Genomic DNA, 14,670 nt, shown 5'->3' with positions numbered 1-14,670 from the left:
GACGTGGTGAAGGTGGTGAGTGCTGGTCTGTCTCTGGTGACACTACCTGATGCTCGCGGCCGCCTTCATGATGACTGAAGGTTCTCAGTCAGTGGCAGACCCTGCTCCAGCCCAGATCCAGGCCCCAGCAAGCCCAGTGACAGTCCCCAGGCAGGCCTCAGGGGGTAAATGTCTGATAAAGGGGTAGGGGGGATGTCTGGTGAAGGTGTTCAGTGGCACAGGGGTGGAGGGAGGGGGATCACTTAAAATGACACAGGAGGATCAGAGGGGGCCATCAAAATGACACAGGAGGATCAGAGGGGACAATCAAAATGACACAGGAGGATCAAAAGGGGTTACTAAAATGGTAATCCCCCCTCTGATTCTCCTGTGCCATTTTGATTCCCCCTTCTGATCCCCCCTGTGTCATTTTGAGTGATCCCCCTCCCCCCACCTTGATACCCCAATTCCTTTTTTTTTTACCCCTATGGTAGAAATGAGCACAAAAAGAAAAAGCTACTCCGTGGAGTACAAGAAAGGAATCGTGGAAGACTCTTGGGGCCAAAATCTTACTGCTTTCTGCAAAGAGAAGATGTTGAGTATCCGATTGGTCCGAAAATGGCGAGCAGAGTATGGTAACCTCATTGAACAAGTGGACAAGGGAAATGCTAAAAAGCACAAGTGTGGATCAGGTCGGCAACCATTATTTTCCGAGCTGGAAGACCTGATCTGTGAATGGGTTGTTGACAGGAGAGCAAAGGCTTTGGTTGTGAATAGGGCTCAGATTCAAGAATTTGCCCTTGCAATGGCACCACAGTTTGACATAGCCCCCGAAGACTTCAAAGCATCACAACACTGGCTGGATAATTTCCTTCATCGAAGTGAACTATCTTTAAGAAGATCTACAACATTGTTTAGGTTGGAAGATACTCAAGTTATTAAGCGAGCACTTGCATTCAAGTCCTTTATTGATGATGCTGACTTCTCTAAATACAATCTTTCCAACATAATTGCTATGGATGAAACTGCAGTGTTTATGGGCCAATCATCTCAAACAACAATTGAACAGTGGGGTGCCTCCTTAGTGTACATTCCCTCCACTGCTTACGAAAGTGCACGTGTTTCCTGTATTTTGGCAATTCGTCTGGATGGCACTAAAATCCCACCTTTAATCATTTCTAAGGGCAAGAAGGAAAAGATTGAACGTGTTTTGGGCATTTTTATTCTTGAAACTGAAAAAGCCTGGGCCACACAAGCAGTTATAAGGAAGTGGGTCGATTTAATGCTGCCGCTTGTTATGCGAGGGAGCCAAAGAGGTCTGCTAGTCTGGGATGCAGCCAGCACTCACCGCGCTAAAGACATGAAGACATTTCTTCACGAAAGAAAAATAGATCAGATAATGATTCCCGCAGGAATGACGGTCTGTCTCCAGACTCTTGATATTGCAATAAACAAGCCATTCAAAGACAATTTGCACATGGAAATTAATGACTACATTGAAAATAGAATGGAGAGAAATCAGCGTGGAAACTTTGTGAAACCTAAACTGCAAGAAGTTGTGACTTGGGTGAAGAATTCATGGGAGAAAATCACTGACAGTTGCATTGCAAATGCACTGCGAGCAGGCTACCTTGACAAGAAGTACTCATTTAAAGACAGTGCTATTGCTAAACATGAGAGATTTGGTCCACTGATTCTGAAAGAAATGGAGTCACAAGAAATTCACCAGGAAATTCAGGAATTGGATTGTTATGATGATGTTCCAGAAGATGATGACATGATTGTCATTGAATAAATGAGTAAATTCTTGATACTGTAGGATTCACAGTTTGTCTGGTTTGTGTTGACAACTACCATACTACCTATACAGGTAATAAATTTCCTTTATTTTCATTTAACAATAAATGTGTACCGTATTCTTCTTCATGGAAAAATAAGACATCCCCTGAAAATAAGACCTAGCGTGTCTTTGGGAGCAAAAATTAATATAAGACACTGTCTTATTTTTGGGAAACACGGTATCTCTCTTTCCCTCTCCCTTCCTCTCTGAAATCAATAAAAATATTTTTTAAAAAATAAATAAATAGGTTATTTATCAACAAAGAATGAAAGTTATCTATGGACAAAAATATAGCACATTAATCTAACAAAAACAGGCATAGGAATTACATGGCATTTATCCAAAGAAATGAAAACTTGTGTTCATGTAAATACCTGCACACAAATGTCCATAGCAGCTTTACTTACAATAGCCTCAAATGCAAATAACCCAGATGCCCTCCAACAGATGGATAGACTGTGGTACATCCATGCTGTGGAATACTACCCAGCAATCAAAAGGAATGGCTGTTGGTCCATGTAACCACCCAGACGAATCCTCAGGAAATTATGCTGATTAGAAAGATCTGATCCCACAGGTTTACATACTGTATGATTTCGTTTATATAACATTCTTGAAACAAAACTACAGGAGCAGAACTTAGAACGATGATTGCCAGGGTCTAAACAGTGGGTGAACGTGGAGGGATTGGGTGCATTTGTAAAGGGCAACACAGGGACAGGACATTCTGCAGCTTGGCTGACCAATGTTACTGTACTCTCTGTGACACCCTGTGATACCGGCCACAGTTTTGTGAGAGTTCCCGTTGGCAGGAACTGGGCGAGGACCCACAGGACCTCTCTGTTGTATTTCTATACTTTCTAATACATACATGTGAATCTACAATTATCTCCTAATGAATAGTTTAATTTAAGAATATCTTTTTCTTTTTCTTTTTGTTAATCCTCACCTGAGGATATTTTTTTCCATTGATTTTCAGAGAGAGTGGGATTGAGAGGGGAGGAACCCGGGGTGGGGAGAGAGAGAAACATTGATGAAAGACATTTTGACTGTTTGCCTCCCACACATGCCCAACTGGGGGTGGGGAGTGAACCTGCAACCCAGGTACGTGCCCTTGACTGGGAATCGAACCCAATGCTCTAACCACTGACCACACTGGCCAGGCTGTATTTTTCTTTTTCAATAATGGATTTTCTACACCTTTTTAAACAGCTGCTCTCATACGTCATGGAATGCCTCATTATGGGTGAAAGGAATTTTTGTCTATTTATTTGTTTTGTGTAATATTAGTAAAAATTGATAGAGAAGAAAGTAGGTAAAAACTAGAATAAAAGTGTTCTTCTTGCTTTCAAACAAGTTCCTTAAAACTATGCTTGTGTTTTACATGAAAAAGAGATTTTCTTTCCTGGGAGTTTGCTTCGGACTCTGGTGGGGCCTGGGGTCAGCGTGGGTCAGCAAGCTGCGGCGGGGTCTCTCAGCTCTGTGACGGGCTGTGAAAGGCCTTTCACTTTCTGGCACTAACAGGCCAAATCCACCTTAGAAACGTCCTAAAATGCTTTTGTGATTGACGGCATTGGCAGGTGGCCCCTGCTTTTTCTCTCTGGTCCCTTCCATGTTTCCTTTCTTCTCTTTAGCCTCTTCCTCCTCTCAGCATCCTCTGACCTCATCCAGTTTTTCGAGTAGGTGTCCGGGTTCGGCACTTCATGCTGGAGGCACACACACACCCAGCCCACGGTGTGCTGGTTTCCTGGGCATGGAAGTAGGCTTTCTGGGAAGCGTATGTGGCTTATTCATATCAGATATCCACCTGTTCATATCAAGAGAAGCAAGGAAAAACCAAAATCCACAATTATTTTATTTGAAACCTAAAACCTAAAAAAATACATTCATGGACAAGCTGTATGAACCCAGTGGTTCCTGGAGCGAACTTCTGGGCAGCACTGTTTCTTGGGGCCGGACACAACACCGAGTCACCAGGTCTGGCTACCGCTCACTGAGCTGCCACAGGGTTGGCCTTAGCCACTTAATGACGGTGAAGAAGATGACACTGGCCTCCTAAAGCCCTTCCGCTTGCTGGGCCTGCCAGCTCTTTCCCTCTGTCTCAGGTCCTCTCTGCGGGGGTGGGGGGGAGGGTGGCGGGTAGAGCAGGGGCTCCCTCCACGGCCAGCGCCTCAGGGCTTTGTCGCTGGGAAATGCCTCACAGAAGTGGTCGGTCCTAGGGGCGGTCACTGAGGGGGCAGCAACTCTAGACTCACACATGTTTTTAATTGGGGCAAATTGGGGACCATAGCAAGTCCTTGTGAAACATCTCCAGGGTCCCCCAGCAGCGCTATAACTTTAAGTCCACAATGATGGTGCCTGGCTCAGGCTCTCAGGGACGGGGACGGTGGGAGGAGCAGCAGCAGAATTGGTCTGACTTCTTCAGTCATCTGGGGCTTAGAGACTTAAAAACAACCTGTTTTTTTAGGCTGGTTAAACAACCACGCCTACAGTTCAGTGTTAGTTCAATGCTAATTTCCACTGATTTAGCAGCTTGTCCTTTGTATCAGGTCTTGAAAGCTTTTGATCTGAATTACCAGGTTTCTGACAATCCTGGAAGGAGCCTGCACAGTGTAGCAGCCCCTTCTTTTCCGAATCCTCAGTTTTCTGTTGTTTTTAAAATTTAACGTTAAGGGACAAGGAAGGATAGGGAAATAAACTCAATAATGAAATGAATGTTATGAAATAAACTCCGTAATGAAAGCACGCTGCTGCTTTTCTTCCTCCTGCCTTTCCCTCTGTCTTCTTTCTCCTTTGATGGGAGTGATAGAGAGGAGTGTGGGGCGAGGCGAGGGGCGAGGTGGGGTGGCGGGGAAGCCCATGAGGCTGGCCCTTGGCCTCCACAAAGTAGAAGCTGGCCCTTGTCGTTGACAGCATCCCGTGGCCCTTGCAGGGCGTGGAGCTCTCCCTGCTGAGTGGGTGGTCACCTGGGTGCACCAGGAAGCCTCCCCTCCCGAAGTTCATCCTGGGCCTGCCAGGGCCCGAGCTTACAGCGGTTATGCTCTCTGACGTTGCTGGTAGGACGCTGAAATGACATGAAGAGGACGTGAAGTGAAATAGTGTTACTGTGAGCTGCACCGTCATCGTCATCATCATCGCCACAGCACTTAGTAAGAGTGCCTGTGCCATGCGCATGCTAAGTCCTTTTGGGGCTTCCTCACCTGGAGGCCTGGCTCACACACCCTGGATTCAGTAGGTCTCCATCAGGCCCGAGGATCTGCATCTCTCACAGATTCCTCAGAGATGCTGAGGCTGCTGCCGGGCCTCATCTCTGAGCTCTAAATGAATCTGCCTAAACTACCCACGAGAGAGAGAACACGGTTCCCATTTTACAGTGAGGGAACAGCAAGACAAGGCAGGGACTTGACCACAAAGCTCCTTGCAGCTGAGCTGACTACACCTGTTGGTTCAGCAAGGTTCATTTCTCGGAGGAGGTAGCATAGGCAAGCCCTAGACAGGTGCCCTGGCTGAGGATAGTGGCTGTGGTGTGTGTGATGGGGATTTTGAGAGTCAGGCACGGAGGGTGAGGAAGCTCTGGGTGATGACTGGGGAGGACCGGCCCTGAAGGCGCCTTGGGCGTAGCAGTGGCCTGTGCGGGGCGGGGAGGGGAGGGGGGAGGCCAGCATGCATGGTTCCGTTTATGTGCGATGCTGTCCATGCCATGCCTCCTCTCCCCTGCCTGCTCCTTTTCTGTATCTCCCATAAAACAGGAAGGAATAGTATAAAAAAAGAAAAGAGGCAGGAGGATAATAAAAAAGCTTTTCTTTTTGAGTTTATTCTGCGATGTTTTAAATTTTGGGATCTTGAAATTAAAGGGAAGTAAACGAAAGGAAAAGGTTCATATTAGTATAGGGAAGGGAGAGGACACTCGGAAATAATACCAATGCTTCTCCCAGGTTTGTCACAAACTCGTTACGTCAGAGCTGAAGCTTGGGGAAGCCGAGGAGAGGCCGGCAACATGGCAGGTGCACAGAGAGGCTGCAGCCTGGCGGCCCGCTGGCCCTGTTCACTGACATGTTTTGTTTGGCTCACCCAGTATTTGAAAAATATTTAAATCAATGTAAAATGTGGGAGTTTTTTTTAAATAACAAAACCCTCGGTTTTCAGCTTTTCTCGAGGGATGAGGAGTGCCAGTGTCAGGGCTGTGGCTGGTGAGTGACCCCGTGAAGGTGCCCCGGCCAGCATGCCACCCCTGGTCTAGAATGTTCTGAACTTGCTCTCTGAGCTGTCCCCATCTGGGTGACATGGGGGCTGGCACTTCCTGGACTCTTGCCCCTCCCCTGCCCCTGCCCAGCTGTGTGTGAGCGCGCCTACTGAACACCCAACACAGTGGACCCATAAGAAACGGATTCCCAGTATCAGGGGCACCTGGGTCAAGTGGGCATTGGGGAGAGACACTGACAGTCCGTGGACATGCAAGGGGAGCTCCCTCTGGCTTCTAAGACAGTGTCAACGGTTCCTTTCCTTTAAAAAACTTTAAAGTGTGTTTTAGAAATCGGTTTCTAAAATTATTAAGATTATTTTATGAGATCCATGCGGTCTACATGGTAGTTTATAGGGTGTATCGAGCCACAGCTGGGGCACTTCTGGGTGTTTTATGGCAAATTATTCTCAGATTACCCTAATGCAGGAAGGCCTGCCTGTTGTCTGAGCTCCCTGGGTCATATAGAAAGAGCTCGGACTTGATACAAAACAGCTGCCTCAGTCAGCTGTTCCAAAAAAGGAGCACTTTCAGGCTGAAGCAGCAGGAAAAAGGTTTTTGTAGCTGGTGGAGATTTTGAAAAATGTTCAATTACTCTTTCCTTGCCATTAAAGTGTGATTTAATTTTGTTATTAACAAATTGTGTAAATCTAAGAAGAAATGCTCCAAATGGGGGTTTGTTAAGTGCTTCCTGGCAATACAGTATGTGCTGGGGGTGTTTTCCAGTGGGTGGCAGCTCAGAACTCCCGCTGACCTCCCTGTCCCTGGGCCTCAGCCCTGCTGGGCCGGGGTCAAGGGGCCAACCCCCGGCCCCCCTCCTCCCTCTCCTCAGGGTCCCTGCTGAGACCAGCAACAAAAGGGTCAATTGTCTGAGGCCTCCCTTTGTCCCAGGGGTTCTATGGGCCTCTCTGAATGCCAGTGTCTGTGCACATGGGGTATGAATGCCTATATGAACGTATATGTGCTGGTGCACACATATGTGTGTGCACGTGAGTATTGTACATGCATATTAATGTGTGCACTCACGTGCATGTATGAGTGCACGTGTACATGTGTGTGCATATTTAGTATGCACACATGAGTGGGCGATGTGTATGTGCACATGTGTGCATGCATACGTGTGAGTGTGGAAGTGTATGCACACTAGTGTGCACATGTATGTGGGCGTGTGTGTTGGGTATATGTGTGAATACATGCAGTGAGACTTGCTTAAAGGATGTCTGAGTTGCTGATGCTTCTTTGACTGGCTGCCAGGAGTACCTCAGGCAGAGGGAGAAGGGTCTCTGGCCAGCTCTCAGGGATGACCAGCTGCCTTTACCTGGTCCGTGCTGTGGCACAGAAACCTCAGAATTTTCTGTCCCCTGCCTCCTCTACGGTCAGATAATATGCAGGAGTGAGAAGCAGGCACCAGAGGCTCCTTCTGCCGCTTAACTGACTTCTTTGCCTGTTCCAACCTGGGTTGCATGGCGAGGCTCACAAGGACTGTTCCAGACTGTTCTAGTATGTTCTTAGAGCTGCCTAATTGGATCCAGTGCATTCCATAAGGGACTTTAGCCTCATTTGCAGAACGACTGGGAATGCTGCATTCCCATGCACCCGTAAGCTGGTTCCCATGTGGCACCGGCGCCTTTGCCCGGGCTCTGGTCACCTGTTTCTGGCGCGGCTGCCCCAGGCCTGTGCACACGGAGGCCTGCACATGCTGTGGCTGGCCTGCGAGGTTCTAAGATTCACACTTTCTTCCTTACAGAGATGTCCTTTAAAAAATGGCATAAAGCATATTTGATTCAAAAGCCAGGAAAACACTAATAAAAATGCTGAATGAAATTCATCTTTGTGAGGTGTTTACTGGCAAGCCCTGCTTAACCAGCACACTGCCACCGAACAGCCCATCCTGCGTCTTCCTGGGGCTGTCCTTCCAGCGCCACTTCCTGCCTGCCCAGCAAGGGCTCGCCTCTCAGCTGCAGAAAAGCTGCCAATTAAACAGTCTTCCGAAGCTTATCCAAATATGCCGTCGGTAAAATTATCTTATAATTAGCCTAACTGTAAGCCAGAACTCTTAACCCCAGGAAACGTAAGAATTACCCAGCACGTGAGATCTATAATTCACTCTCCTGACCTTTGGCTGTAGATTCTGTTTTTATTTCATTCCCCAAATAGTTTCCTCCTTGTTCTTTAAATTTTTGATTGTCCCAAAGCAACTTTCTCTGCTTTTTGCTTAAGTCGCAGAGGAAATATAAGCTTAGTTGAGATAGATCGTGCATAAATTCAGGCGAGTGTGATACAACATCGGCTTGTTGTATATTTCATGCTTCACTTTGAGATATGTGTTTTGTAAAGCTGAGACCAGTCGCCCAGACGGCTGATGGCCCATCATTGTTGGTTCTGCACTGGGGTGTATGTGGGGATGACAGCAGTGGAGGGTTATTCTGGAGCTGAGCAGGTCACTCAGTAGCTGGGGGACACTGTATGCCACGCTGGACAGAGTTATTGGGCTTTCATTTTTATTTTTTTAATCTCAGCTATTATTATACTTCTAACTCTCTTCCCCATTGCCTGGGGACCCTCCTGTCATCTAGTAGGACCCAAGATAGTGCCACAGAAGTCACTGCACCTTCATAGGGGTGACATCAAAGAAATCAGCAATGATGTGTTTGGTTATATTAACCTGCAAGTTAGACTCTTCCCCTGGAAATATTATCAGTGATGCTTGGGGTTTTAACTGCTGTGAGTTCCTTAAACTAGTGATTTCATCGTTCGAGCACTAGTGGTTGAATGAAACTCATGTAGTTGTTGTCATGGCTTATGAATGTTTTTTACATGATAAAATATGTTCAAAGTTCCAAAAACTAACTTAAAAATGAGATTTTGAAAAATGACAACGTTTTCATAAATGAGGTATTGCTTATATAGAGAGGCAGTTATTATATACTAGTGGCCCGGTGCACAAAATTCATGCATGGAGGCAGTGGTTCCCTCAGCCCAGCCTGCACCCTCTCCAATTGGGGACCCCTTGGTGGGTGTCTGACTGCCAGTTTAGGCCCAATCCCTCTCTGCCTGCCTGCCTGATCGCCCCTAACTGCCTAACTGCCTCTGCCTGCCGACCTGATTGCCCCTAACCCCTCTGCCTGCCTGCCTGATCGCCCCTAACCTCTCTGCCTGCCTGCCTGATCACCCCTAACTGCCTCTGCCTGCCTGCCTGATTGCCCCTAACCCCTCTGCCTGCCTGCCTGATCACCCCTAACTGCCCTCCACTGCCGGCCTGATCTCACCCCCAACTGCTCTCCCCTGCTAGCCTGATCTCACCCCCAACTGCCCTCCCCTGCTGGCCTTGTTGCCCCTAACTGCCCTCTCCTGCTGGCCTGATCTTGCCCCCAATGGCCCTCCCCTGCTGGCCTGATCTTGCCCCCAAATGCCCTCTCCTGCTGGCCTGATCTCACCCCCAACTGCCCTCCCCTGCCAGCCAATTTGGTTCTGATTGGTCAGTTTCTATGCTAGTCAGCAACTCCAGGCCTATCTCCAGGCCTGATCAGAGAGGTGGGGCTGATCAGCAGCCCCCATGGAGGCCCAGAGAGAAACAAAGGCGTGGCTGCTGGTGAAGCCAGGAGAGAAAGAGAGAGGCAACAGCTGATCAACAACTGCCACAGATGCTGCGGATCAGACCCTGCCTCTCTCTTTGGGCCTCACTCTGGGTCTGATGCGCAGCCTCTCTTTGGCCCCTTGAGTGTGGCTCTTCCACAAAATACCACGGCCTGGGTGAGTCTATTTTGAAGAAGTGGTGTTAGAAGAAGTTTAAGTTTAAAAAATTTAGCTCTCAAAAGAAATTTCAATCGTTGTACTGTTGATATTTGGCTCTGTTGACTAATGAGTTTGCTGACCACTGTGTTAGGCAGTTAGCAGTAGAAATGGTTGGCCTGACTTTTTAAAAAATATATATTTTTATTGATTTCAGAGAGGAAGGGAGAGGGAGAGAGAGATAGAAGCATCAATGATGAGAAAGAATCATTGATCAGCTGCCTCCTGGATGCCCCCCCATGAGCCTGCACCCCAAGCATGTGCCCTTGACTGGAATCAAACCTGGGACCCTTCAGTCCACAGGCTGAGGCTCTATCCACTGAGTCAAACCAGCTAGGGCTTGGACTGAGTTTTCTATGGTCCACAATTGACTTTGTGTGAAGGAGCCGAGGGCCAGGCCCAGGTCTTGTGACTAGACCCCTAGTTATGCCTGAGATGTTTTCACGACACCCCCAGAGTAGAGAGGGAATCACTGGGTCACCTGGGCCCTCACTGGTGCTGTGCCCAGTGATCATGCACACTTTCTCTTTTTTAGTTTTTTGTTTTGTTTTGTTTTGTTTTAGAGAGAGAGGAAGGGAGAAGGCGAGAGAGAGAAACATTGATGTGAGAGGGGAACATCCATCGTCTGCCTCCTGCACATCCCCTACCAGGAATGGAACCAGCAACCGATGCCCAACCAAATGAGCCACACCATCCAGGGCACACACTTTCTCTTTTTTTTTTTTATTCTTTTTAAAAATTTATTTATTTATTTATTGTCTAAAGTTTTACATATGTCTCCTTTCCCCCCAGTTGACCACACCCCCCAGCCATTCCCACCCCGGGCAAGCCCCCACCGCCCTAGTGTCTGTGTCCATTGGTTATGCTAATATGCATGCATACAAGTCCTTTGGTTGCTCTCTAACCACCCCTCCCCTGCCATTTGTCTCTGGATCTATTCTTGTTCATCAAATTATGTTGATCATTATATCCCACATATGAATGAGGTCATGTGATATTTATGTTTCTCCAACTGCCTTATTTTGCTTAGCATAATGCTCTCCAGTTCTATCCATACTGCTGCAAATGGTAAGAATTCCTTCTTTTTTATAGTGGTGTAGTATTCCATTGTGTAGATGTAGCAGAGTTTTTTAATCCACTCATCTGCTGATGGGCACTTAGGTTGTTTCCAAATGGTAGCTATTGTAAATTATGCTGCTATGAACAAAGGGGTGCATATGTCCTTTCTGATTGGTGTTTCTGGTTTCTTGGGATATAGTCCTAAAAGTGGGATTAGTGGGTTAAATGGGAGTTCCATTTTTAATTTTTTGAGGAAACTCCATACTGTTTTTCACAGTGGCTGCACCAGACTGCATTCCCACCAGCAGTGCACGAGGGATCCTTTTTCTCCGCATCCTTGCCAGCACTTGTCGTTTGTTGATTTGTTGATGATAGCCATTCTGACAGGTGTGAGATGGTACCTCATTGTTGTTTTGATTTGCATCTCTCGGATGATTAGTGACTTTGAGCATGTTTTCATATGTCTCTGGGCCTTCTGTATGTCCTCTTTTGAAAAGTGTCTATTTAGGTCCTTTGCCCATGTTTTGATTTGGGCTGTTTATTTTCCTTTTGTTAAGTTGTATGAGTTCCCTGTAAATGTTGGAGATTAAATCCTTATTGAAGATAACATTGGCAACTATGTTCTCCCATGCAATGGCTTTCTTGTTGTTTTGTTGATGGTTTCTTCTGCTGTGCAGAAGCTTTTTATTTTGATGTAGTCCCATTTGTTTATTTTCTCCTTAATCTCCATTGCCCTAGGAGCTGTGTTGGTAAAGATATTGCTATGACATAGGTCTGCTATTTTACTACTTATAGGATTTTTATGGTTTCCCGTCTTGATGCCACATGTGATTTGCAGCCTCTCTGCCTTGCTGTCCTTAGAGCTGTGGCCTATTGGCGTCAAGCTTATGGAGTCAGTGTGACCCCTCATGAGGGCTCTGGTCCAGGTGGTCAGTCCCCTGGGGTACGGGGGACAGAGGACAGTGGTCCTCTTCTAATGCAAACTTCAGAAACAACACACAGACCAGTCCAATCCTGTAGTTCTTTGTCTCAAGAGTCGAGAGAGCCTTGTTTTGCTCATAGAAACAGAGAGTGCAGTGGTGGTTGCTAGGGGCTGGGGTAGGGAAATGGGGGGATGCTGGTCAAAGGTACACACTTCCAGTGTTAAATGAGTAAGTTCCAGGGATCTAGTGTACAGCATGTGACTATGGCCAACAAACTGTGTTATGTGCTGGAAAGTTACTGAGAGCAGATCTTAAGCATTCTCAGCGAACACAGATAATTATGTTGCTGAACATGGTAATGTGTGCTAATCATTTCACAGTGTATACACTTATCAAATCACCAGCTTGTACACTTTAAATGTGTACAGCTTTATTTGTCAATTATACCTCAATAAAGAATGTTTTAAATTTTTTTTTAAAAGCAAAAATGGGGAAAACAAAGAGCCCTGTTCTGGAAGTCTTTCCTGAGGAGAGATGCCTTCTGTTCAGTCCACAATGAAATACTGGAAGCCTCATAAAGACCTTTTCAAAATGTGATTATCCCCTAAAAGCTAAGTTGAAACTGAAGAGCTATTATTAAAATGTGTTATTTATGAAGTACTCGCCATGGGGCACAATAGGAAATGTTTAAAAGTTATTGACCAAATTAAATTAATTTTCTGGTGACTTCAGCGTATTCTGGATATTATTTAATGTGTATTTCTCTCTTAATTTCAGCTTGGGTTGACGATAGCCATTCGCTACAGCCACGGGTAAAGTTTACTTTTTCTTAAAGGAATATGCTTGGCAGTACTGGCTTGCTCCAGTCTGCAGGCTTTGAGCTTCATGTTGGTGGCTGCTCTCCCCATGATGTCAGTGCCGCAGCGGTTAAATAACATTGTTCTAGGTGACGGGCAAGAGTTAACCACTGTTTGGAGGAATGAGGCTTTTATGTGAGGTGGCGGTAGTAGCATGTTGCTTTTAAAATAAAAAGTATGTTCTAGGGCAGGGACACAGAAGTGAACAATGCACTTTGTCCAAGAGTGAGAACCGAAGTTGGGGGTGTCCTGCGTGAGATGCGAACCAGAGAGCCAGGGAAGCCCCAGCCCCTCCACACAGGCCTCCTTCTGTATTAGGTCCATCTGAGAATGGGGAAAAGCCCCTAGTTTTATGTCGTGGCATGATTTCTACCTTGGTCTCAATTGCATCAGGTGTTTGAGTCAATCTTTCCCCTTTGCACACATCAAAATGTATTAAGGTGTTGCATTAATTAAAATGCAATCCAGTTCCAGCAGAGGGGCCATAAGCAGGTTCCTCCTGTCCAGCCATGGGCAAACTATGGCCCGCGGGCCGGATCCGGCCCGTTTGGCTGTTCTATCCGGCCCGCGGAGCCGAAAGAGCGGAGGGTTCTCTTGCTCTCCCCTCCGCTCCTTTACTTTGAATTTATATTAGTTCACACAAACACTCCATCCATGCTTTTGTTCCGGCCCTCTGGTCCAGTTTAAGAACCCATTGTGGCCCTCCAGTCAAAAAGTTTGCCCACGCCTGCTCCTGTCCTTAAATCTACTGGGCTAACAGCCTCCTCAGAGCGCCACCCGCTGGCGACAGGCTCTGCCTCACCTTCCTGGACGCAGCTCAGAACGTTAGGCCAGCTCTCCACAAACGAACCCTGGTGTCTGCTTTCACAAGGAGTTTGCCTTCTGCAAATGCTTAGACTGTGTGCAAGGCTCACATCTCAGCGGGAATGGGCCGTAAAGTGGGCCATCACTGAGGCCTTTGACACCTGCTGTGAGCTGTGTAGGTTAGAGTAGGAGAGGGCAGGAGTGGATTGGAACCCTGGGCAGGAGTGAAGCAAAGCATCCGTGGTGGGCATTTCTGGGCCCCCTGGAGTTCAGCTGCTCCAGAGAAGCTTGCCATGGCTGGTATATCTTGGAATCCTAAGTGTGCCTGCCCAGGGCAGCGGCATGCCCTTCCCTGTGAGCATAGCCGAACCTGCAGCCGACAGGATGCACGGCTGCTCTGCAATGAGGACGCTGATGTGGACGGCTGACCCTGGACCTGAATGCCTACTGGGCGCTGGATGTGGTGTGTGTGTGGGAGAGAGAGATTGAGGTTTTTATCGTCTCCCTTGCCCTTTGGTGTGACTTTTCTCATATGAGCCCTGCCTGTGAGGAGAAGCAGCTGCCTGATTCTGCAGGAGGCCTACAGGTGCCTCTTCCTAGGAGAGCGCAGACCTCGCTCTCGTTCATTTGGGGAACAAAATGTGCTCTTCCGTGGGATTGAGGGTTACCCTGTGGTGGCTCCAAGCAGAGTTCCAGCTTAGGCAAACACCCAGTCTGAGCGGAGCTGGAGAAGAAAGCTTGCTTTTTAACTTTGTCGCACGGAGGACTTTGCCCAACCATCAGCCGGATCCGGTAGGATCAGGGGGTAGGATAGACCTGCGGGTGTCTGGGTGGTGCCTTTTCCCCTGTGCTGGTCCCTGGCCCAGGCCTGTGTTTGTGAGAGGATCCCTGCTCCTCGCCCACGGCCTGGTGGGTGCCTGGCGCCATTCTGTGTTGTCACCTACACCACACTGAGCTGGCGGAGTCTTCTCCAGGCTGAGCATGTTCTTCCTCTGGGAAGGGAGAACGTCCTCTTACCACCAGCGGGCAGCAGTTAGGATGCACCTCCCATGGTTGAGGGCCAGAATGTGCTCTGGAAAGGAGCACTTGGCTTGGATTGTGAATGGCTTTCCCTTCGGGCCCTTCCCCAGGGCAGTCCAGCCTCGCTGAAGAAATGTGGTTGAGTCCGAGTGGAAA

At 47.5% G+C, this 14,670-nt stretch overlaps 1 protein-coding gene across 1 annotated transcript in view; it reads left to right on the top strand.

Moving 5' to 3' along the window:
* ACOXL (acyl-CoA oxidase like) overlaps positions 1–14,670 on the top strand; it is a gene marked incomplete at both ends in the record, with an annotated part of 274,096 nt that overhangs the window by 54,135 nt on the left and 205,291 nt on the right. The window contains 1 exon segment of the mRNA XM_080684941.1: positions 12,611–12,645. Within this exon segment, the coding sequence (XP_080541067.1) occupies positions 12,611–12,645 (35 nt within the window).

Source organism: Plecotus auritus (assembly GCF_963455305.1).
Source record: "Plecotus auritus genome assembly, chromosome: 8".
Lineage (NCBI taxonomy): Eukaryota > Metazoa > Chordata > Mammalia > Chiroptera > Vespertilionidae > Plecotus > Plecotus auritus.
This window is presented reverse-complemented; position numbering and strand designations above follow the sequence as displayed.